Raw genomic sequence first — 25,464 nt, forward strand, 5'->3', positions numbered from 1 at the left:
ATGCCTGTAATTTGTAGTGTCAATCTGTTAAAACTTAAAATAGACTTTCCAAGCAGAAACGTAAAGTAAATGCATGGATCAGAAAATGTAAATACTATACTGTGTGTGAATTATTATTCACATGCACGCACGCACACACACCCACACACACACACACACACACACACACACACACACACACACACACACACACACACACACACACACACACACACACACACACACAATCTTCTCATTTTATGAACTCCTGCTGTCCAGTCACAACAAGTGCAGAGCAGGAAGGAAGTCTGAAAGATGAGTTACGATTTTGTGGATGAATGTCGGATCCGTTTATGTATATTTTAATCACCCTAACACCTGCCTGCACACAATTGCACACCCACAATGGAATGAATCATACTTTTGATATGTACATAATAAATAAGTGCACACAGCAGGTCCATTCAGTGCAGCTGCGACTTTCTTACAATCCCTTTCCTAAACAATCTTCCTCATTTCTTATTTTATTTTGTAAACTCAAGATTAGTCAATCCTCTATGTCAGCTTCTTCTCTTCTCCTCCTTCACACATGTAAGAGTTGTATCCAGGCGGTTGCACATACTCCTCAGACTTATCCCAGTCTGATACCCATCCTGCCCCAGCTCCTCCTCCTCCTCCTCCTCCTCCTCCGCCATTGGAACCGACCGCTGGTTGATTTATGGCCCCGTACTGCCCGCCTCCTCGGTAGAGCTCCTCTGTCTCATTGGCCAGTTCATCCTCATCAATTATACCACACTTCTCCTCGCTGGTGTCTTCAATATCTGCCCAATACTGTTTTTCCCCCGATGCAAAGAGTCCTGATGAGGAAAAAAATGGATCAGTGAGTCGACTTGGATTTTCTCCTGAGCATTCCTCACAAAATACATCCATGTCAGTCATACCATAGAAAACCACTCCTCCGTAATGAACAAGCGAAGCTATAAGGAAGACACCTTGCCATTCCTCACGTGTCTGAAATGAGGTGAAAAGTTACATTAGTGAGCACAAAGGATTTTCTTTTTTCTTTATACATCACATTATTGTGTAGATACAACAAGAGAATGAGTCACCTTGTGTTTTGTCATGGCTCCAACTATGAGAGGACACACCATTCCAGATAATGTCCCAACTCCATTTGAAATACCCATCAGTATACTGGCGTATCGAGGGGCAATATCCAAATGGTTGACATTAAACCCTAAGAGAAAGAATAAAAGCCACACATCTTCAAACAAAGAAGAAACTACATATAACAATCAAAAGGGAACTCAATGAGTAGAAGGATTTCCTTTTGATATGTATCAAGTCTAGGTTTTAGCACACTACCTTTGATATTATTTCATGTATTTCCATTGTTTTTTTTGTTTGTTTTTTTAAATCACATCACTTGCCTGAGATAGCAAAACCACTGAACCCCACAGCAAGAACCAAGAAAGAAATGGCGATTCCTTTTGTGTGAGAGTAGCCCACCACCAGCAGGAGCGTGGCCTCCATTCCAAAACCTGGGACAAATTCAAAGAGGCATGTTGTCGTCATGTCTTCACACCACTTTAAAGTCTCCCTGAGCAATCAGGTCTCTTACTGTCATACAACGGCATCTGAATATGCTCACCGTTAAGAGCTGATACTCCTGTTTGTGCACACACAGTGTTGCAACCTTTGAGTAGCACTAAAATATTAATATCGCTGGAATCCTCACAGCTGCTGCCCTTCACACACTCAAGATGCAAGCAGTTGGACAAAAAGGTGTTGTGGAAAATTATGCATCTGTGTCACAATAACCTCCGATTATAAAATAACAGGAGCCACAATAAGACTACAGCTATATTGATACTGATTTTCCTATTTCCTCAATTAGCTTCATGTTGACTTCCATTCATTTTGTAACAATCTTCTGGACTTTGTTTTTCTGCCTAAGTCATGTCCGTCTGTGCAGGGCGCGTGAAGACAGTGTTTGTGGATATTTGTGGTATTTGTGACTCCTCTGTCTTTGGCAGACTCACCTCCGCAGTTCATGAGCTTCCTGACGTTGGTGGTGGTCATCAGGTTGTGGGTTCTCAGGTAGTCAGCCAACTGACCTCCAATAGGCACGATGATGGTCATCACAAGATGGGGCAAAGCTGACACCATTCCCACCTGAGAGACGAAAAGCAAAGAGGAAGTGACTGAGTAGGAACTGTACAGGCGTGAAAAGAAGTCTGTTGTCCTTGAGGTGAGTGAACAAACGAGCTGCAGCAATGGGTGGCCTGACGTCAAACCAGCTGAACACGTCATTAGCTCTTACCTTGCTGATTTCAAATCCGAAGACTTCTTCAAAGTAAGCCGGTTGGCTGATGAGCAGCAGGTAGAAGGTCCAGCTCCTGCAGAAGTTGGCCACAATAATGGCGTAGACTGGCATGGAGGTGAAGAAGTGTCGCCAGGGGGTTTTGAATTTCTGCCGGTCAAAGAAATAAGGTGTTAATTAGATCCACTGACATCGATCAGGACCTGGAGAGTCAGTCGTGTCTGTTTCTGTGATGGCAGTTCGTTAAAGCAGCAGGGACCTAAACCTGTCAACACACTACAGGGACTTATATTCCTTATGGCTCTTACCAAGGGAAAGTTCAGGTAAAGACGAGGAATAGGTTAACGTTAGCTTAAGGGTTATGCAAGTATAGTAGAAGATCATTAAATCAGTGCATGTCTATGAAATGTCCAGTGAAAACAATACAAACACATGTTTGAAGGTGTGTGTTTGCCTACTGATACAAATTCCCCTGGGCTGCATGTGTTTGTCCATCTAGGATGTTTTTAGTGTTGAACATCATATAGTGGCGTACATGGAGAGGATTAAGAAATGATGCAGACTCTCCGATTGCATCTTCGATGTATTTCCTCTCCTCTGGCGTGATGGTGGGATGGGCTGCAGGACTCTCATACGACACCAGAATCCAGAATAAATACCAGAATATCCCAAAACTGCCTGGGAGAGGAAGAGAGAAAAATAGAGAGAAATAACACAGGTAAAAGAATTAAAAGATACATAGTTCAAGGGAACGGTTGTGGATCAGTGGGTAGAGGATGTCAACCTCATATCCAGAGATTGATGGCTCTATTTCCTATCCAGATTTTGAAGTAAGCTTGAGGACACTGAGCCCTGGATTTTTCCAAAGGTGTGGAAACACCTTTCAAGAGTTATGAGTGTGAATGGCTGGCTGCGTGCGATCATGTGAAAAGTGAGTTACCACTGCTGAAATGGAAGGTAAAGTCAATTTGAGTTTTTTCCAGTTTTTTGCCGGAACTGAGAGAAACCCCAGATTTTCCTCGGAAGAAATGTGTGAAATCCAACCTGCCAATGTGTTTCTGGTCAGGCTGATGAAACATGTCTCTACTCTGAAGACGGAATTTCTGCAGGATGTTTTGACACATTTAATGTCTTACTAAAGGTTTGATGCTGTTCCTGCAGAACCACTCCTTTTAGCTACGAACAATAACGCCATCCCATCCAGAAGTTGTGTCCTAACCTTTGACTCTTACTGAAAATCTGTGACACCGAGGCGGCAGATTGGGAACAGCGGCTGCTTTGCTTGAAGTTTGTCAACTGGATCCAGCACTCAAGTGGAGTTACAGACATTAATGCGGCCAAAAGAATGAAAATTACAAGCAGCTGTTCCAAATTCTTGACCTTATAGTGATCGAGACACAAGATAATTATACAAAAGGTGTTTAAATTGAAGAGTCTGGCTGTAAATGCAACTGTATCAAGTTACTGGAGTTAAAAGCCAATAGTATAGTAATAATCAACCACACATTTGAAGATAGCAGTACTAACCATAGACATAAAACACTGAAGGCCAGCCCGTGTATTGCACCAGTATACCAGCTAAAGGCATAGCCACCACTGCCCCCGCGTAAGATCCTGGAAGACACAGAGAAAAGCAAAAAAATCAGGACTTTTTTTTCCCCCCACAGCTTTGTGACATCATCAACATATCTCACATATGCTGTTAACCTTGTATGATTCATCCTTGAAAAATCACATTTTTGATATTGATAAAAGACTTGCAACAGTAAGATGGTTTACCACAAAAGGCTGTGGTGGCTAATCGACTTCTTTCAAGAGGAGGAGCCCACTTGGCCCAGATCCCATGGCAGGCTGGGTATGACACACCCTAACGGACACAACACAGTGAGAGAGACACACTCATCCATGTAGGAACAGTTCACCACAAAGTTCAGCGAGCAGATATGCACACATGAATGTGCTGTACCTCCACAAGGCCCTGGCATATTCTGACGAGTATGACACAGCTGTAATGGCAGCGGGCGGCAGATGGAATCAGCATGTTGAGCGTGGACGTGGCCACTATGGCAAAGCCAAATACTCTAAAATGCACGAGAGAGAGAGAGAGATTCAAAATATAATAATTGGATCGTAATATTACATACACATTATTAGTATTGTATTTTACTTTTAACAGATCAAACTGACTGAGTCTTTTATTCTCCATATAAAACATAAACATGACGGAACAAAAATGCTCAGTCACACAGATAACATCAGTCCAGATTACGAATTTCCTATTTTTATGGATGACTATGTGAACATAAATATACCTGTTGGCTGCAAATTTTTGACATATAAAGCCTCCCGGGATCTGAGTGACGATGTAGCCCCAGAAGAAGGAGCCGTGGATCATCCCGACCGTTTCAGGGTCCCAGGTGAACTGAGCTGCCTTAACGGGAGAAAATACACAGGTTTGACTCAGAGCACTTGATAACAGAGAAGATTCTAAAGCAAAGAAATATCCACATTTGTTTCATTGTGAGATCCTCTCACTTTAAAGTACAACAGAGTTCCAAGAGCTTGTGATTTGAGACCAGTGTCATAGTTTTTGCTGGCTGCTGCTGTTTGACCGTAAACCCGGCAAACTGCTCCCAAATGTGTGGCCACAGCAATCTGGATTGTGTGAGATGAACCCTCACACGTGGTTGACCATGGATTGACAATATGGCCACTCTATGCTGGAATATGTTGAAAATATAGATATTTTCACTGGTTGCTGCTCGACACTTTTATGTCGTGTGTAAACTCAGATCTTTGTTTAGAACCAGTTACGAGAATGTCTGACCAGTAAAACTCATATCCAAACGCTGCGCACATCAGTCCTGATTTTGTTCAATTGAAACAGGCTGCATGCGCAAAACCATTCCTTTTCATTTCGCTACCTACCACAAGTACTTCTTTATTGCCTTTGTAGACAGTGTGATCGTTGACCATGCTAACAATGGCCACGCCCAGGTTGCACCGAATCCCAAAAGAGATGCAGAATCCCAGCCCAGACAGGATGGCGATGATATAGCGCCTGGGCAGGCCGAAGCAGGTGCAGTCCACCACCGGCATCTCCTTCTCCTCCACCAGCTCGGGACGGCCCTCCGCCGACAATTCGATGGTTTCCCCATTTGGCTGACGTTTCTCAATCAGCCTGAGAGGAAGAGAAGCGGGAGGTGTGTGAGAAAGGAGAACTGTTGAAAGAGGCTTTTGCTAAATTGAGTTTAAAAACTGAGAGCATCCAGGTTGCGGTGTAGGGATGTATGTTTATAGGTTTTTTGCACGCACAGGTTTTTCACCCAGCGCTCTGCCTCACTTCCTCGATACAAAAACCTGCATGTTTGGTAACTATTATTGAATGTGTCGGAGGGTAATTGTCTGTCTTGCTTCATTTGTCCAATGCTATCATTGGAAAACTGTTCAAGATGTGTTCTGATTTTCTCCCAATGTGAGCCTCTAACCTTACAGGAGATAAATGGTGAGTGAGGTGGATCCACGTGTCATAATCTTTTGTTCAAATTGAAGAAGTTGGTGTGGAATGGTGATTAGCGCGCTTGTTTCATAGCGAGAAATGGGTTCGAATCCTGGACCTTTTTGTGCGAGGTTTGCATATTCTTATGTGGGGGTTTTACTCAAATTTCTTCCAAAATGTACGTCAGGTAATTAAAAAATGTGTCTGTGTTTCTGTGTTCCATGTTTGGCCTGATCAGGATGTAATTCACCATCCAGTGATTAATCCTATATTTCGATTTGAAACCGTTATTTCTTATTTTCTTAATATGACTTGACAATTTAGACTACCAAATGTAGTAGAGAGTGTAGAACATGGACACGATGGGAACGCTCTGTCAGCTGAGATCACCTGCTAAATACCTTAAAAAAAAATACATCTGGCTATCAAATATATGAATGTGGGAAAATGTGTCAATGACCCACACAATGATGTGGACTTTATTGAACTTGTGCTTGCAGCAGTGAGAGTCAATCACAAGTGACATTGGCCAGAAGAAACAACGCACGTTCACATCCTCCAGCATTCACATTTTAGCATTCCTTTGGCCTGGAACCACAGTACCAAGAGAAACACAACTATTAATGCACAGTAAGAACATTCAGACTGAGTTCCCAAGTTGGGAATTAAAACTGGGCTTTCTTTATGTGAGGCAACACTGCAAACCACTACACCGCCAGGCAGCCTAAAATATGCAACAATTATGTTTTTCTTTTACCTGACATGACATTAAGCTATGTTGTTTAGAGAACGTGATAAGGACTATATATTGTCGCACTGACGCAGATACTCTTGGTCATGCGCGCGCGCATAGACACACACACACACACACACACACACACACACACACACACACACACACACACACACACCTGCAGGTAGACAACATGCACCATACTGGGCCGGTGTCTGACTCAGTGTGTCCCAGTGTGTGGAAGCAGCTGTCACTAGCTGAGAAGCTACGGCAGCACTTTCCCCCAGCGTCCACTCCTTCAGGACGCATGGGACCTGCTGCCACGCGGGGTAAAAATGTCCCCTCGCCCCGACCCAAACAGACGGTCAGTGCAGATCCCGATCCCCGCCCACAATTCTACACAACCGAGCTGACGAGCTGAAAATGTTGAGCGCACGAACAGATGAAAGAGTAGCATGAGGGTCGATGTCATCACTTAGATCGCGTGCTTCACAAGACGCAACTCCATTTTAGATGCTATAAAAGAAAATGGTGATAAATGGGGGGGGGAAAGACATTCTATAATAAAGCAGACAATATTCACTGAGCAGTAGAGAGCATATGCAATCAATATTTCAGGTGATGTACACAGAAATACACTTACTTCACTACACTTTTCTGTCTTTATATCAGCCTCAAAACTACAGGATTTTTCATTTCATTGCTTACTTTCTCAGTGTTTCTCAAAGCAGAACAGAATTTGCTGATATTTCGGGACTATTGTTCAATTTGTGTGAAACCTTTTTTGTTTTTTTTGTTTTTGTCAACTGGCATGTTGAGAGTCACTTTTTCTTTTCCAGAGAACTCAAACAGAGAAGTCAGGCGAGTGGCCATCTGTGTATTACAAACTCCACACTCTCAACAACACCACCCACTAATAAACACGCAGTACACAGACAGCAGACCCAAATACCTGGCAACCGCGGATATACATTACGTGAGATGTTACAACACGGTTCAGAGTTGTGGGTTTTATTTAGATTGTGTGTCTTTGAATATGTTTGAATTCACAACAAAAGACTCATGTGTCAGCAGTCCACTTTCCACTGGACTGATCTACTTCGTCACTGAGCTGGAGAATTATGTACCGCAATGAGTACCATCATTGCAAAAAAAAAAAAAAGAAAAGATAAAGGCCTTACAAATTTGGGCTTCGATAGGTTCCCAAAGTACCAATGTCTGAAACACACCGAAACTAAAAGTTAAGTTATTCACGCTTTGTTACCATGAGACAAGTAAGACTCTGACACTGGTTAATTATTGATGTGTTTTTGAGTCAGATAAATAATTCACACGAGCTTTTACACCAAAATCTGTCACTCTCTATCTATGCATCCCGCCTCTGGTTTCATGGTTCTCTTGTCTCATCCATGCCCTCCATATATTTCTTAGTTTTGCTTGCAGATTGCACTCCATCCCCCATTCGCGCACATCAGACTACATAATCTCCTAATACATCCATGCAATCAGGAAATGCACAAACCATACAATAAAAAAAAAAAATGTATATACTTATACATGCTTGCATGTGAATTAAATGTAAAGTGACAATGATACATTCTAATGTTCAAATGAAACACAATGGATGGGTTAAAAGCAATAATTTGTGAAGCAACGTTTGGGAAATTGTAAGAGATTAGAGAGGCTGCGTCCTCTCTCTCTCTCTCTCTCTTTCTCTCTCTCTCTCTCTCTCTCACTCTTAATCTGTCACAACATTCAGATTAGGATTACAAAAATGATTTACTTCCGGAAATGAATATGGACGGACAGACCAGCGCCGGGCGTGTCTCTGCATGCTGCTCCTCCCTCCATCACGACACGCTGTTGAACTCATGCAGGCCTTGGATTCGTCAATCTCATGAGTCGGAATGATGTTACTGATGTGCAGTTGGTTCATTGGACAAACATTTAATGGTTGTGGTTCCTAAAACTGTCAGGTTCTGCCTCCCTGGGCTAACCACAGCATAGATAGATGGCATAACGGCCTCCAGACCTGCACTGTCGATGTATATATGCACCACGGCGCTTTGAGTATAAAAACAAATGAGTGAAAGTCCAATCCTGTCATTTAAAACAGTCTAGAAGCGTGTGTCAACCAAATCAAAGTCTGCGTGTATTTTCAGTTTAATCAGTTTACCCCTCACGTTGCGGGGATCTCCGAGCAAAAACTAATGTGCTGACTCGGCCCACCGCTCATCAGTTAAAGAAGGTTGCAGGAGCATCCTCATTAAACCTCAAGACAGATTGCAGCTTGACACCTTCACATATGCTACCAGCTAACGAGGCTAGCCCACAGCAAAATCTATTGTTAATTATGAATGCCTTGCACTAAAGGCCAATCCCTCCCATTGCGTGTGTCTGTGTGTGTGTGTATATATATATATATATATATATATATATATATGAAAATAGCTGAGTAACTGAGGATCTCCAATCTGGAATATGGTGTTTTATGCAGCTCGTGAAGGAATTGTAATGGCATGTTTAGGTTGCGTTCACATAGTGATGTCATGTTTGCACGCCTGACGACCTGGTTGGTAAAAAAAAACCCAACAAAACACGCAGGTGTTTCGTGCACAAGTGGAGGTATGAGAGAGAAAAATGAGGAGTCGTCGCTGATCTTTTTTGCCTTCATGTGAACACTGTGAGGTGATGACGCTTCTCTGGTTAGAGGAACGAAGACCTGATTGGTCTCAGCTGGCAACGATTAATGAGGCAGAGAGGATGAGCAGGCAGGAGTCCCGTGACCTCAGGCTCTCTGAAGTATCATAATTACAACAGTAGCAGGCACAGCGGAGCCTCACACCTCGAACTGAGCTCAAATCTGTACTTGTTTACCTGAGCGCACCAGGAGAAAAATATAAAAAAAATCAGTTTGACTCATTTCTAATTTTTTTGCATAATTCCCTCTGGGCACTATAACATTAGAAAATATGTAAATACACCATCATACTGTCTTTTACGCTACAGTAATTTCCATTTCCCAAATTTGAACACCAAACGTGAACGTCTCATTTTATTTATAAGTTGGCTTTGGATCCATCTATTGAATTAATTCCTATACGCAACAAACTCCAACATATTCAATTATTTTTACTCAGTCATATATTAAGGATTCTCCACAATTTTTTTAAAGCAACTGTAAACCTTCCAAACACAAAATGACCATCTTTTAGAATCAACCATAAAATATCAACCCTGAACATCCTCATGAATAAGCTACTATTTAAATGTTATTCACATTTGCAGTTAAATTGTGAATTGATTTGAATTCTTGCTTGAGTCACACCTACTTCTCGTGGCTGCTGTCATTTGTCAGCTATAATACTATTCCGCTCTCACGTGCTGGTCGGTGACCTGGCTGTGTATTAAAATCACCAATTCGCCGAGTATTCTGCGTAATCCTCTCATATGAGGATGAAAGAGAGAGAGAGAGAGAGAGAGAGAGAGAGAGAGAGAGAGAGAGAGAGAGATGGCGAGGGAGTTAAAATATTATATAACACCAGACGTCCTGGTCATTATTTGTCCACGTGTGTGCTGCATTGATCTTTAAGTCTACTGCGTGCGTATCGAGCGTTTCGCTTCTTACTTGCCCGTTTTTCCATTGTGGCATGAGGATTTCAAGTTTTCAGTTTGAATTTTTTCGAAAATCCGTGGTCATTCTGATGATGGCGGCGTTTCCCCCCCTCCCCGCCTCCCTCATTCTCCCTGAAGTGAACAGATTGGGTCTCGGTGGGACTGTGTCACCCAGGGAGAGACCCTCCTCCCCATCCTGGCACACCATTTTCTCTCTCTCTCTCTCTCTCTCTCCTGTGCACACACACATATACATACACACACAAGCGCACGTGTGACCTTCATCGACTAATAATCTAAATACTTACATTGTACAACTCAGTCACACTGTGGCTGGCTTCTCGCTGCCTTGACCACTTTAAAGGAAAAATACTTGATCAAATGAGACAAAAGGAATTTAGATTGAAAAAAAAGAATGTGTGCTGTCGCTTTTCAAACTGAAACCCAACAAGTGAGGCAGGATTAAAAACTGAATACTGGAATTGTTTAGACATCACAGATACCGACACCATCGCTGCCAATAACCAGGCGTGTTGGGTGGTTGCAGCTGACTCTCCAAACTGCTCAGCTACGGGAGCCACCTCTTCTGTGAAGACATTTTTACAAAACCTGCACACAACTTACAGCTATTACGCAACACGGCGATGAAAGGAGCTTCAGATGCAGCATTCTGTTGTCTTCTCAGAGCCTTTTAACTCATCGGAACCGACTACAATGACAATCCTCCTCTTCTCTTTTCAATATATCAAACAGTGTAGTTGCTGTCAAGAGGTGACTAAAGGAAATGTGTTAAATCCACTTGTTTCCAATAATGTCTATGATTGGACAAATACAGTGACAAATGCAGGTTGGAAATAAAGCTGATCTTTGTCTGGATATCAGGAACATATAATCTGGACATAATGGAACAATAAATGGTATTCTAATTCAACACAATTACAATTATTGCTATTATTATTTTTACTTACAATGTCAAATACCAAGATGTTAACGGTAATCTGTTAGTTCAGGTATTCAATAATAATCAATTCCAACCACATCTTCAAAAACTGCTGAAAGTGAAAATACACTCCACTGCAAGTAAAATGGATTGAAAATGGATTGATTACCATATATTCTGTATTGCATATACAGTATGTGAGAAACATAAGCTCTTCCTGTGCAGCTGGACTATCAAGCACATGCAAACAAATGTCAATTTATTTAGTGTTTCAATAAAATCAGGGTGTGTTTTTCATCTCTATCACTGGTATATTTAAGCAACTTAAACAGAATCAATGTTGCCATGAAAAAATAATTGCAACCTCTGTATGATTCTATGTCATGAAATGTGCCAGCAGTGTTTACCTGGCATGAGAACTAATATATAAAATGCGTATGTGACTGTTTGTCATTCATTTGAAGTGTGCAAATAGGGCTGCGGAGTGCACTTGACCTTACAGTGCTCAAGTTTATGCTTACCTAGTGGAGTTTAATATAGAAACAGCAGAGGCATTCTGATGGAGAAAATGTTTAAATAATAGATGAACTTCTGGCTGCTTTCATCAGGAGGGATGACGGTTCTGTCTGCGAGGCCGGCGAGACTGCACACGGGCATACCCATTGAGTTACGCAGTGCGGGGAAGCCCCGCGTGAGAGTCGACACAGTCGCACATGCACGCTTTCGTAAACACAGATGCATCCCTCAAGACACATATTTTTGTGGCATATTTATATATGGTGTATTTATATATGGTGAGCACTGTGAGCACCTAACGAGTGCACTCGCACAGAACCAGAGGTCACTCGCTAAGCTTAGGAAACGCCCACTAAAACCAATCTGAATCCAGTCCAGCACGCCACGTCACTCATTGCATCAGTTGCGGCTGTGTGCAGACGTGAGAAAAAAGCCTGAGATTCGCATGTCTCTTAATCTGGGAGACCCCAATAAGCTGAAAGTTGCCTGTCCTGATGTCTCAATGGATGGAGGATGAAGGAGGAGGATGAAGGAGGAGGAGGAGGAGGAGGAGGAGGAGGAGGAGGAAGAGGAGGAGGAGGCAGCTGCTGGAGGAAGTGACATGGGATGGGATGGAGTGAGTGGGAGGGGAGAGTTTAGGGATTTGCATGGCTCGACAGCTGGACTGAAAAACAGGCTATTTCAGGACGGGATTTATATGTTTGGTCGCTACCTCAAATCCTGAGAGAGCGAACGCTTGAAGCAACGGTTATTACAGGAGGGTTTTTTTTTTTTATCACTGTCTATAATCTCTTTTTTTTATTGAAGAATGATCAAATAAACACAATTACTGTAAGTCAAGCATATTTATTTATGTTACATTTTTTATATCAATATCAAATGAGTTCCCACATGAAAGACTGCAGGGACAGATGTCACTTTTATATATTTGCAGAGCACATATGTATTAAATGTGTGTGTATCATATAAGTAAAAGTGACACATTTACAAGGTTGCGCGTAATTATCAACCGGTCAAAACCTATCATTTATAAAGCACGTTTTCTACAATAAAATGCACCCGAAAGTGCTTTACAAGTGCTAAAATGTTTATCTTACTTCCATTAAATTTGCTTTCAAAAAATTATACACATTAGTTCATCTGTTTGCCAAGTTGAATAAATAACAGGAATTTGTTATCAAATGTTTAAAAGGGAAGTTTTAAAAACTTAAGATAGATAGATAGATAGATAGATAGATAGATAGATAGATAGATAGATAGATAGATAGATAGATAGATAGATAGATAGATAGATAGATAGATAGATAGATAGATAGATAGATTTGGTTCCATCTGCCTCGCGCGCGTCCAGCCAAGTCGTGCCAATACCGCACGGCAGCATTATGTAACCACTTTCTTCTAAAACGCCACTTCGAGCTGGACCAAAATCCCACAGGAGCAAAAAGCAAATTAAAAAAAAATTAAAAAAAAGCTAAACATTGCTTCTTGGATATTAGAAACAAACAACCAAATCTGGCGCTTTCTTCTCACAACCGCACATCTTTTAGATTTCGGTTTTTTTTTTGGTCTTCTTCTTGATTTATTAGTTTTTTTTTTGGAACAGTCGCCGCCGCCTACAATTAGTTTGCTGCCCACAAAGAACCTAAACTCTTCATGAAATGAAATGAAAACGAAACATGTTCTCCACTCAGCGCAGTTCTCTGCAGGTTGGGTCTCTCCACTGAGCGGTGCGTTATGCCGGATTGTCTCACTTTCAGTGTTAAAGCCCAACAGTTGTTGTCACTCCTCTGCTAAAAAAAAAAATCAATGCGGGGTAAAACTTTTTTTTAAATTTAATATTACGTTATTTACTGGAGCGCCAGATGGATGGAGGGGAAGGGCGAGACGCACTGCTGCGTCCCGCAGAACTAAGCGCGTTAAAAAAAAAAAAAAAATTTTAAATGGCACAAGTCAGAGGTGGAGTCACAGAATAATGAATTGAAATAGGAAGGTAGGTACCTGTTAATTTTCCCCAGAGTTTTGGCCGCGACCGCTTTAAACCTGTCTGGTCGGATCTCCATCCTTGTCGCTCCTTGACCCGGCCGGTGTGCCGACGTCCCGCGCGCCCTCCTGTCCTGAGCGCCTCTCTCTCTCTCTCTCTCTCTCTCTCTCTCTCTCTCTCTCTCTCTCTCTCTCTCTCTCTCTCTCTCTCTCTCTCTCTCTCTCTCAGGTACAGGCCCCACTGATAAAATCTCGTGCTGCAGCTTTTGGTCTCTTTAGTAATTGAGTCTTATAATAAAAACCCTCTTTTTTTATTATTTTTTTTTTTTTAACTTCTTAATATTTTAATATGGAAAAATAAATGAAGTTGAACGCGCACATGTCACGTATGGGAGCGCAGTGCTGGACCAAATGGGCAAATACGCAAACGCTCAGGGCGCCATGGCCGCCAGGGGGCGCTACAAAGTCGTGGAAAAAAAGTTGACCTTCAATATATTAAAAGTAGTTATCGCCATAACTTACTCAAGCCTCAACTCGGAAGTGATTTACAGCTCGATGTAATTTTCACGTGTGGGTCATATTCTGTAATTATATTCTTGTGAATTTGTTGTGGACCAATTAAAAATGCAGACTGGGCTACATTTGGACACCTCTTGTCTCAAATTGAGACCTGGGGAACTGTGTGTTTCTGTGATTTTGGAGATTATTTTCAAATGCTGGTGACGTAGAGGAGGTCTGCAACTTTTCTTTAAGAAAATATGAGGGGATCCAAGGAAAATTGTGTGATTTTTTTTATTGAAAATTATTTCTTAACTATGCATTCTTGCAATCCTAATGGTGGAAAAGACATATAATTGTTGCTAAACTAAAGTTGTTTCAAGCAGAGGATCAATAATTGGTCTCCATGAAGATTGCGAGGGATTATATTAAAAGTTTACAAGTCCATTATTTGAGTTATATCATTGACACAGGTACTCTTTATATATATATATATATATATATATATATATATATATATATATATATATATATATATATATAATTTTCCCCTGAATGTTGTTAAAGTTCAAGATGAATTCAGTCCACATATAAATCTGAATATAAAAGGCTTTATTACCTATGCTGTCTTTTCCATATGAAATCATCACAAATAATACTTTTGACAAAAAGTGATTTCTGTGTTAAAATTTAAAGTCTAAAGTCCTGTCAAACGTGTATTTTTAATGACAGAGCCTTCCTTAAAACTGATCAGCATTTCATATTTAATATATTACCTTCTGTTGATACTATTGCAGTACAATAACTTGCTATTGTATCATATTTCTTTTCCTTTCTCCCATTGACTATACCATGAAACAAACATTAGCATTAAAAATGTCAGTTCAACACATACAATTCAACCGTTTGTGGGAATCAGGTGGGGACAGGGGGATCTGGACTGATAATTGTCCTGCTCAATAAGTGCTTTTAAGATTAGCTCATTGTGTATTGTGTAGTCAGTTGAGTTTATTGCTTTTTTGATAACATGTGTAAAACATTTCTGTGGTCTCATAAAGTGAATTTGTACAAATATAAAATGAAGTTATCTGACTGCAACATTAACATTTTTTTCTTATTTTACAACAAGAACATTCAGTTACACACACAAACACATGAATGCAAACATGTCACAGTTTCTCAAGGTAGAATGTTTTCATGCAAATCCATATTTGTCGTGTTGATAAAATAACACGGAACATATTTTGTCTGCTGCTTCATTTAATAAAGCGTCATCCTCTAATAAAAACTAAATTGTTTGACCTGCAGTTGGTCTTCAATTTCTAACTAACCTTCCATAAAATCTGTGTTTCACCACTAGATTTTATTTTTATTTTCTGTCTATCTTTTTTTTAATGTTCTGCACAACAGGAAAGGTTCTAAGTTGTGTGCTTGGGAGGTATCAGAAGTTGTATTTGACTGGTAATGTACCGTCACGATAGTAAGTTGTTGATATCTTTGGTTTGTCAAGAGTTCAGAGTTTGTTCAAAATACAATTGTTCTCTCAAAGAATAAGAATAAAAACTGTCTGATTCATCTTGATCGTCTACTTCGATGTTCAGGAGTTCATCTGCTCTCTCACTGGTAACGTTCACAATCCAGTATCTTGATCTCCGTCGTCGTCGTCGTCCTCTTGCTGTGGCAGGAGCCGGTAGTGCTCGCTGCCCACCGACAGGAAAGCAGTCCTGGGAGGAATCTCGTCTTCCTCTGTGACGACGTGACGAGAGCCGCAGTCCAGCGGCTCAACGGACCTGCATTTCGTGTACATCTCGCGATGCATCTCCTGGCCCGCCCCGTCGGGGGACGGGGTGTCACGGACCCGGCGCTCTTTCAGCACGGCATGGACGTAGCCGATGGGCACGGGCAAACTGGCGAAGATGATGAGCATGACGATCATCGCCAGGGCCCAGCCGGGGTACTCCAGAGTCATCTCAGAGGCCTGGAAACACGTCGAGGGTGAGCATGGGAGAGAGGAAAACTAATGGCGAAAACGCACAACCTGTTGCATTAATCTTTGAGAAAACGATAGATACTGCATTTTACAGACATGCCATGATACTTGAGCAAATCTTCCACGGATCAGAGGTGTTTTGTGTCTCATATTCAGTTTGGATGAAAAGTATTTGACAAGTTAAACATTTCTTGATGGTGATCAACTGAAAGAGAAAAAAAACCTGAATGTTTTAAAGTTAAGTTTAGGTAAAAAAAAATGGCAAGTTTTCATCTGCCCTCAAACATTTTAATTAAGTTTTCAGAGTTTTGAAAGACCTATCCCATCCTTATATTTCAAGCTTTCCACTTTATAATATAGAAAGAAGGTAAGGCCTAGTAGAGATATCTGAAGTGAGAAATCGTAATAGTTGTGACATGTGTTTTGGTGTATTTATTTCATGCACTCAGAAGCTTTCAGGACAATTTCTTCCACTACAGATATAATATATGCCTTTGGGCATGAAGTTACAATATGCTTGTGAATGAAATACAGTGTAATATTTATATTTGAAGTCATAATGAATTAGCTCACAAAGCTTTCCAGGAGGCCTTTGTATTGATTTATGACTTACAGTGTTGTGGAACTGCATTGCTTTACATACAGGCTTTTCTTAGTCTTTAAAAAAAAAAAAAAAAAATTCCAAGTATAAATTCCAAGTTCAACGATAGAAATGCAGCACAGGAACTCACCGTGGTTTGATTCCAGGCAGTGTACGTGGGTCGTTTGAAGACCATTCGCAGCAGACTGGCAGCCAGAAGTCCCAGCATGGCAAACACGCACACGTACTTCCAAAGGTACTTATACACCACTGGAGGGCGCCACTTGAGCATGACTTCAATATCATCCAGGAAGCTGAATTGATGGGGAAAATATTCACAGGTGAAACCTTTCATAATAACACATGAAGATGACAAGTCGACAGTGCAAAGGAGTTTCTCACCGATCCGTCCCGTACACCCAGGCCACACTTATAGTCTCAAAAATGACGACGATGATGAGCGGCAGCGTTGCGGAGTAGTCGTCAAACATTGTCACAAAATAGTTGCCAGAGCGCTGCGTGAATAACAGGCCTATGACAAACCCCACAGCGCAGCTGGACACTGGAAAACGAGAGAAAAATGTGGGCAATGTTAGAATTATCTGATGTGATTAAGTCGTCAAGACACATGAGAGTGCCGGTTGAAATTGCTCCTTTCTATTAATTACTCATGGAGGCACTTGCAACCGCAAGACATCAAAACATTCTGATCAGAACAAAGATTTCACGTGAAATCTGTATAAAAACCTAAACGGTGGATCTAGAAGGACTGAGCATTGAAGCGGAAATATTTGAACACATGTGAACATGTGTCCGTTACCCGTGAGCAGGGTCCGATGGCGCCCCAGGAGGCTAAAATTGTCCATGAGAGGTGTGAGGATTCCCTGCATGGTCCCAAACATGGTGCTGAGGCCCAGGTTGAGCAGCATTAGGAAAAACAGCGTTGACCAGAAGGGGCTCGCTGGGAAGAGGGCCATCACCTCGGTGAAGGCTATGAATGCCAGGCCCGTCCCTTCAACGCCCTGTACATCAACACAGCGAGGACAGAAAAAGAATGGGTTTATGTCTGAGGGAGCAAAAAAAACCACGCGCTTTGGAAAAACAATGCGGATATGGTACTTTTCAGTACAAAACCTCATGTTTTCATCCTTAAACCTTTATTTGTGATGTTAAGTCATATCAGACACTAAACTAACATGACCTCCTCGCAACTGCTTGTTGCTTTATTCCTTTAATTCTACAGTTTCCACTTGCTTCGCAGCATGCCTCCATTTCTCCAGTGGTTTCCGCAAGATACAATGTCACACATGTTTTCACGCTCTTTCCTGCTGGATATTTTACTGTACCTCCCCATACCTCGCAGAAGCCTCAGGAGTTCTGGGAACAAAAGCACTCTGCCTGCGTGCTATTATCATTGAAACACTGGCGTCTTTCTTTCCAGGTAGCCACCGTCAGGTATTGAATGGGAACCCTGCACTCGTATTTTCCACAGCAGTACTCTAAAGAGGACATTTCTGGTTTAATTTAACGGCTTCTTGAAATGCACAAAACAGATGTTACAAAACTAGCCAAGATAACACTACATGGGAAATTTGAATTGAGCTCAGCACAGGACAAATATAATTCATTCACATCACATTTGTATTCTTTATTGGGGGGGGATTACTTTGTTCTCATATGCTGGATTATGCTGTCACACTCACTGTTGAATCATTCATTTGATAGTATTGTTGTGTTTTAACTGTACCTTATTCATTTCGTCCTCCAGACTGCAGTCAGTGACTTTAGGACCCACCATGGAGCCGTAGTGACTGTACCACTCTCTGTATTGAGCGATAGACACAGAGCTCACGTCCGACGTGTTGAACCAAGGCCACCAGTGCTGGTTAGATTCATGGGACGTCATCATGTTTAATACGTCAAGATTTCTGAAAGAGGAAAACATTTTGAAATAAGTAACAAAACTATAATAGTATGTAAACGTACGGCTCTCTTGGACTTTTCAAGAAAAGCTATTTCTCATGCACATGCAAACAGACACACACACACACACAGTCCGTACTCAGTCACGCATTTTAGCGCGATGTTCTTGGCACGGAAACCCAGCACGACGAAAACCACCAGCGAGGCCAGCACGGACGTCATGAAGTTGATGCAGGAGACCATCAGCGCGTCCCTGTGGCAGTTGTTGTGGACGGGATTGTAAGAGGAATAGGCGATGACAGAGCCGTAACCCAGGCCCAGGGCGAAAAACACCTGGGTGGCAGCCTGACGCCACACCTGCACGCTACCCCAGATTTCAAGCTGAAAAGCACCACGAAATAGCATCCTTTTAGTTCAAGTTACTCAACATCAGTTCTCTAAAAAAAATTTGCATTTGGTATCTCGCGAATATAAGAACAGATTACATTTTGACAACATTTGCAAGAAACAAAAGGATCTGTGCTTACTTTGGGGTAAAACATGTAGGTGATTCCTTCTATAGCACCATCCAGCATCAGGCCTCTGATGAGGAAAATAAACAGCACCACGTAGGGAAAAACCGAGGAAAAGTACATCACCTGGAGGAAGAGACAGAGGCGGCTTTGTGTGTCAGAGCATTTTTGAGGGAATTGGCTCAGTTGCTTTCTGGAGTGGAGAGTTCAAGTAAATAAACTCAACAGAATTTTTTTAATGAAACACCTGTCGTGCAAGGTTAAAGGTTAAAGGTTAAAGGTTACCGGTACGGGCACGTCATAATAAATAAAATAAAAAAACAGACACAACAAACCAAACAGGCAGAAACTTGGCCGAGTGACAAAGAAAAACCGGACAAAAAAAGACAAGTGTTCAGTGTTCTGTCGTTCACCAGTAAGTAAATAAATAAGATCAAAACAGTTAAAAACAAACTATAATAAACATTTTAGACAGAAAGAAGGAGTTTCTTTATAAAAACTAGGATAAGAACACAAAAAGAAAAGAGTCATGATAATAAATAAATAAATGAAAGAACGATAAACTAGATTATTCCTCACCCACTGTGTACGCATGCGCCCAGGTCATCATAATAACACCCTATATCTCGTGTATTTATTTATTTATGTGGCTCAGCTCTTCCTATTTAAAGCTCAAGCAAGATTCTAATCGAGTAATAATGCTGCCACAATGTGATTTTTACTTGAAATAAGAAACTGTGAATGCGCATCGGATGTTTTTTTGCGATTTCTGTTTTCAAAATGGACATAGTAAGAAATAAAACGGGAGAGGCGGATCAAATGTGTCAACTAATCGCCTGCTTTCATTACTCTTGTCTGCTGGCTTTATCTCATTAGAAATATTTACTAAAATGAGTCAGAATTAAGGCAGAGTAACAAATACTTGATCTACATTTTCTGTGAACCAAACAACATTGTTTACCAGATGAAATTCCACTGAAGACTGAGTCAGCTTGGTCAATAAATATTTATATTTAAGCTTCAAATGTTTTCGTGGCTTAAATATGCAGCATTCCTGTATGATGCTAAATCCTCTGCGACCGTAACCCAACACAGCTCAGCTCAGCTTGTTTTGTTAAACAACGTTTCAGAGTGTAAAATACTTTCCTTCACTATCATGCAAATTATCCAAGATCCGAAATATGTGACGTCAAATGTAGTGAAGTGTTGCATAACGTTGCATCTGCAGTAAACTGGTCAGTGGCTTTTGCATTTAAAGCAGAAAGTGTAGCAATTGTTTTTAGATTGTTAAACATGAACTCAATATTGCTTTAATAATGAAGATATACACAAATTTGTGAATGTGTGGCCACTCATTGGAATAGTGTAGTGTGGGTTTTTTTTATATTGGGTGTGAGTTCAAGCTTTTCAGGATTTTTAAATGTTTTTTATTTGTGACAATTGAACTCGAGTACAAACATGCAATAAATGCTATTCGTATAGATTAAAGTGATGAAAATATTTCCTATTTCACTACTTACAGTTAAACAATTTCGTAAATGGGACACAAAACTCCCTGCATTTCTGCGATTCATCCCAGAATAAATTGATACGATTGATTCGCTCACCTTCGCAGAAGACTTGATGCCTTTGATCATAGCCAAGGAGACGATTGCCCAGGCGGCCAGTAAACAGCCCGTCATGATGGGATTGAACTCTCCGGATTCTTGGATGGAGTTGGTGATGTCGAGAGCTTTCCGAAACCAGAAATATGACGTTGGGGAGCTTTTTGCGCATTCTCTCACTGTTGGTTTAAGTACAGACAGCAAGATAAAGCACGGCCTCCAAGCGGCATCTCATTTTAGATACGCTCTGTGATTACCTGTCTCATTGCTGGTTCCATCTGTTGGACAGTGCTCCCATGGCAGGGGGTATTGAAAAGAATTACCCATGTAGAACAAACTCCAGGCAATGATAACATTGTAGTAAAGCGCCACATAAAAGCAGACCTGTAGAAGAAAAAAATTTTATAAATTATGAGTGCATATGTTGGAATTTGTGTTACTTGTTCAAAGCTCAAGTAGGTCTTTGTGAAGTAATGGTTGCTGTAAATGTAGCTATCATGATTAATTACACTAGGCGAGCCATGGGAGCCTTCGAAAAACAAACACGTTTATAAAAAGAGCAATAGCACAAGTGTGTGCTCTGTTTGCGCACAGAAAGTCCTTTACTCCTCTGTATCGTCCTGTCTGTCCACAGAGAAAGCTGTTATGCAAGAACCTGGAGGTACAGAGCCATGCGGCATGCTGCCTCTCTCAAATTACAACGTGGCAATGGTGTTGTCATAGTGCTGAAGTGCACCACAGTGCAGCGTCCAATGTAAATAAATCGACAAATTCAGACAGGAGTGGAGGCGTCGATACGAACAGATAGATTTTATTTTTTTTCCCCCTTCGTCTCTGCTTATGACTTCATGAACAAGCAATTCGATGCAATTCCAGTCAAAACCCAGACAACGAAAAACAAAGTGTGGGGAGAAAGACCTTGGAAGAAATCAAAATACTGACCAGGCAGCTGGAGTAGCCGATCCCTGCCAGCTTTGGGGAAATGTGCTTCCATACGCCGATGCTGCCCTGCCGAATGCTCTGGCCGGCTGCCAGCTCCATAAAAAACAGAGGGACTCCCACAATCATCAGAAGAAAAACATACAGCAGCATGAAGGCCCCTGGAAGGAAGACAGGAAGGAAGAAGTGGTTTAAAAACATTAAGGCCAGAATTACCTTCGTTATTTAGTTTGATCCCGATTACATTCCTGTCTGTACCCTGCTACAATGTCACATTGTGATTGAAAGAAAATAGACTTTATAAAGCCCTCTGGGGGTATTGCTTCTCTGCTTTTAACCCCTGCCAAGACCCACAGTGGTGACCTGCGAACCAACAAACATCCAATCGCAGGTCCACTTCTCTAACGTCTCGGCTCGTTTAATATTTGCTGTGAGGGTCTGAACAACTCACCTCCTCCGTTCTGGTGACAAAGATAAGGGAACCTCCACACATTTCCTAGTCCCACGCTGAAGCCCACTTGAGCCAGCACGTACTGGATCTTGGAGTCCCACGCCGGCCGGTCGTCGTCGGCCGCTTCGGCCCCGTCAGGCCCCGTCACGGCCGTCAGCTGAGTCTCAGACCGGCCTTCTCCCAGCCAGCCTCGCTCCTCCACGCAGTCCAGAGCCGGCTTCTCTGTCTCCTCGTAAACACAACAAGCAGAGCGTTGAATTTTATGAGCAACGAAGTAAAGCTTATCGTTAACAAGGCACAGACCGCAGAGAACTCAGTTTGCAAAGCTGCTTTTTTTTTTGTACATGGAGCAGTTTGATGAGGTGAAGGCAAAATATTCACACGTACAGGACAAAAGATCAGATCAAAAGACATCAAGACAACAAGAGAACACATGTAGAAGTATGTAATAGATGCAAAACACATTTTATAAATACATCAATAGTAGGTTAATGAAAAAGTATTTTGAGAAGACATAAACTCAACGAAGCCTCTGATTCCGTGAGCCTTATCTCCACTGGAAGGTCGTTTTGAAACCACCGTGTCCTGATAAGAGGAGCACGGTCACCTTTATATTTAAGCCTCGACTTTGCAAGAGTTCGGAAGCCACCACGTGATTATTTAAGGATATTATCCAGGGCATATGGAGGGTAGTCATTTCCCACACAATCAGTTGCTTGGAACCAAATTGTGCTTTGAGGTGATTACAAAAACTCGTAAAGTCAATATTTAATGGAGGTGAGGGGAAGTAGAATGATGTCATTTTGTCTGAGAACTCTGCCTGCTGCTTTCTGGAGCAACATCACATCACCGGCTGAACAACTGACAACAATGTGACTCAGCTCAGAGGTGTAAAGACAAGCAAAATGGCTTCGGGTAGTGACCCTGGCACGGTCGCCTCAATGTGCCCCCGTTGGTATCGGCTGGCGAGAACGGAAAATTACAAGAGTCGTATGACCCAGAGACGGGACACGGTGGTTCAAGAGACAGAGCCAGATAGGGGCAGGTGATTTCAGAAACACACACGCTGCCCTACGCAAGGGCAGCGTGAAGCAGCAGCAAAAATATGCATACACAAATAGAGAGGAGGGGACATGGGACGGGCTGTAGCCATTCCGGCGGCGCGTGGGTGGAGGCGTGAGGGTGGAGGCGTGAGGGAGAATCCACCGGGAGGTGTTAGGTTTACATTGGTTCACGGTGTGGGCGGGTAGTGAAGTGCAAGGTAGTGGGAAACTTTTGCTGGCAAGGCACGGGACATGCAAGGAGAGTTTAACTCTGGTCGACTTCAAGTTTGATTTGTGCGTCTGGTCGTATTGCAAACAAGACCTGAGGGGAAAAAACATTGTTTTGCTTCGACGTGAGTGCAGGTTCATTGCGGCTAAATGTGATACCGTCAAATGTTTGCTAGGGCTGAATAATGAAAATCCATTATTATTATTATTGTTATTATTATTTCGATTATTGAGAAATTGTTATTCTTCAGTTTGGTGACTCGTCACAGTTGTTTGTTTCGAGGAACCTCGTGGCTACCCATCGCTTTTTCTATAATTGGCTGACCCTAATATTATCTTCACACTCCATATGCTCCCGACCCCCCCCCCCCCCCCCCCCCCACACACACACACACACACACATACATGTTGGTCAGTCAGGGTCTATCTCTGGGTGCAGTTGGAAAACAAGCGACCACACTTCAGTCCTCAGTGAACAGTGAGTGTGAAAGCGCCGACAGTGCGCCATCGCTGGCAGTTTGCTGCAGGAAAGTCATGGTGAATGTTACAAATATGTTTGGGGAGATTTTCTAACTGTACAGTGCAGTTGTTATTTCTTCATCTTTGCAGTTTCACATGTCAATGTCATGTTTGAAAAGTCTTGGGGAAAGAGCAAACCAGAAAATCGGGCCATCGTCTAAGCGGCAATACATATTAAAGTTCAATTCAAGGCAGCGGCTGTAAGATCAAGCTCAGGGGGCAAAACTGGCCGCGGAATAAAACCTATAGCTTCATTTTAATTGTCATTCTCATTCTGCTGCAGAGATGATCATGACCTTTTGCAGAGCATCACACAAATTCGTGTCTATGGGCACACGTGCAACTGTGAAATACAAGTTAATAGATTTGTGAATTTCAAACATATGACACGAGGGCCATCTTCGTAATTGTGCACAACTTTTACCACAGCAGCACCAATCTGCTGCAGATGAATGACAATAGTGACTCTGTTACCGGAAGAGATGCCATTCAAGTATATCTGTTCATCTCCCAGCAGGAAACTTTACCAGCATTCATTTCATGAAAGAGTAAGGGGCCTGGACCCTGTATAGGTAGATATTAAATACTGGTAATTACAGCCTCTCACTCTCACACACGTGCAAACTGAACTTGATGTATTGCATAACCTCAGTAGCTGTCTGTCAACATACACTTCCTTGAAAATCATGGGGGGAGGGGGACCAGAGCCCCGTTTTCCTTCCAAAACATATTCGCTCCCCTAATTTATCATTTGTGGAACCTGCATAGAAATGCTCTCGACTTTTTTTATTAGTTTTTTTTTTTTATCACGTTTTTGTTTATTTTCCCCTCAACATTGTTTACTTGCAAGATGCATCATTCAGTGTTTTGGCAGTTGATGAGGCTTTGGGAAACATATCTTTTGCTTTGCATATTAAACAGCATAGGTATTTGTGGGTGAAAAAATGCACATAGAATCGAGTGCACGGGGTGTGTGTGTGTGTGTGTGCGTGTGGGGTGGGGGTGGGGGGGTGGGGGGGGGGGGGTTATCCAGGGAAAAGCAAACACAATCTTAAAGCCCACTCATGACTGGTTAAGTAACAAAGAAGTCAATCGCCTGTAAATCATACAATCAATAGTAACTTCTTTTTTTTCCTTCAACATTGTGGGAATGACTTCTGTGGGAGAAGTGCAGAGTTAAGACATAATGAAGACCGAAAGTAAGACAACGGTGAGATGAGGACATACCATGCTGACAGCACAATCCCACAGAGTAGAGTTCCCAGGGTCCTGCTGCTTGAGGCCCTGTGCGTCTTCCTACAAGGACACTTTCACCAGTCCTCTCTTTCTCTCTCTCTCTCTCTGTGTCTCTCTTTGGGAAAAATTCGCTGGGTGAACAGAAGAGACAAAGAAGTCTTGAACAGTTTTGACAAGTTGTGGCCACGATTCTTGAGTACGGACAAGCTCTGCCGTCGCCACCCCAAGAAGAAGTGGCGGAGGTTTGGGTTTCTGTTGCGGAGCCAATGGGGAGACTGGAGGGGCTGAACGGGCAGCGAGGGGCCGGACTGCACAAGAATAACACTGCGGGGTTACTTTACTGTGTGTAGATGACA

The 25,464-nt window shown here is 42.0% G+C and overlaps 2 protein-coding genes across 2 annotated transcripts; both read right to left on the bottom strand.

The window, feature by feature from the left end:
- Window positions 1–534: 534 nt before the first annotated feature.
- Window positions 535–13,665, bottom strand: slc17a7a (solute carrier family 17 member 7a; the record flags this gene model as incomplete). The annotated part of the gene is made up of 13 exons (XM_080512049.1): window positions 535–836; window positions 921–990; window positions 1,089–1,216; window positions 1,410–1,520; window positions 2,022–2,154; window positions 2,303–2,452; window positions 2,838–2,976; window positions 3,826–3,916; window positions 4,082–4,169; window positions 4,269–4,383; window positions 4,615–4,733; window positions 5,231–5,483; window positions 13,604–13,665. 13 exons carry the CDS (start codon window positions 13,663–13,665, stop codon window positions 535–537), a joined length of 1,761 nt encoding a protein of 586 aa, XP_080368175.1.
- A 1,114-nt stretch (window positions 13,666–14,779) lies between these two features.
- On the bottom strand, window positions 14,780–25,317 carry slc6a16a (solute carrier family 6 member 16a). Its single transcript, XM_080511702.1, has 12 exons — window positions 25,100–25,317; window positions 22,083–22,311; window positions 21,635–21,792; window positions 20,950–21,076; window positions 20,696–20,871; window positions 19,104–19,214; window positions 18,716–18,957; window positions 18,401–18,581; window positions 17,474–17,675; window positions 17,056–17,215; window positions 16,805–16,967; window positions 14,780–16,061 (listed from the first exon to the last, which is right to left on the bottom strand). The coding sequence occupies exons 1-12, from the start codon at window positions 25,100–25,102 to the stop codon at window positions 15,714–15,716; spliced, it is 2,100 nt and encodes a 699-aa protein (XP_080367828.1). The 5' UTR covers window positions 25,103–25,317; the 3' UTR covers window positions 14,780–15,713.
- Between the last annotated feature and the right edge of the window lie 147 nt (window positions 25,318–25,464).

This window comes from Blennius ocellaris (genome assembly GCF_963422515.1).
Source record: "Blennius ocellaris genome assembly, chromosome: 16".
In the NCBI taxonomy this organism is placed as follows: domain Eukaryota; kingdom Metazoa; phylum Chordata; class Actinopteri; order Blenniiformes; family Blenniidae; genus Blennius; species Blennius ocellaris.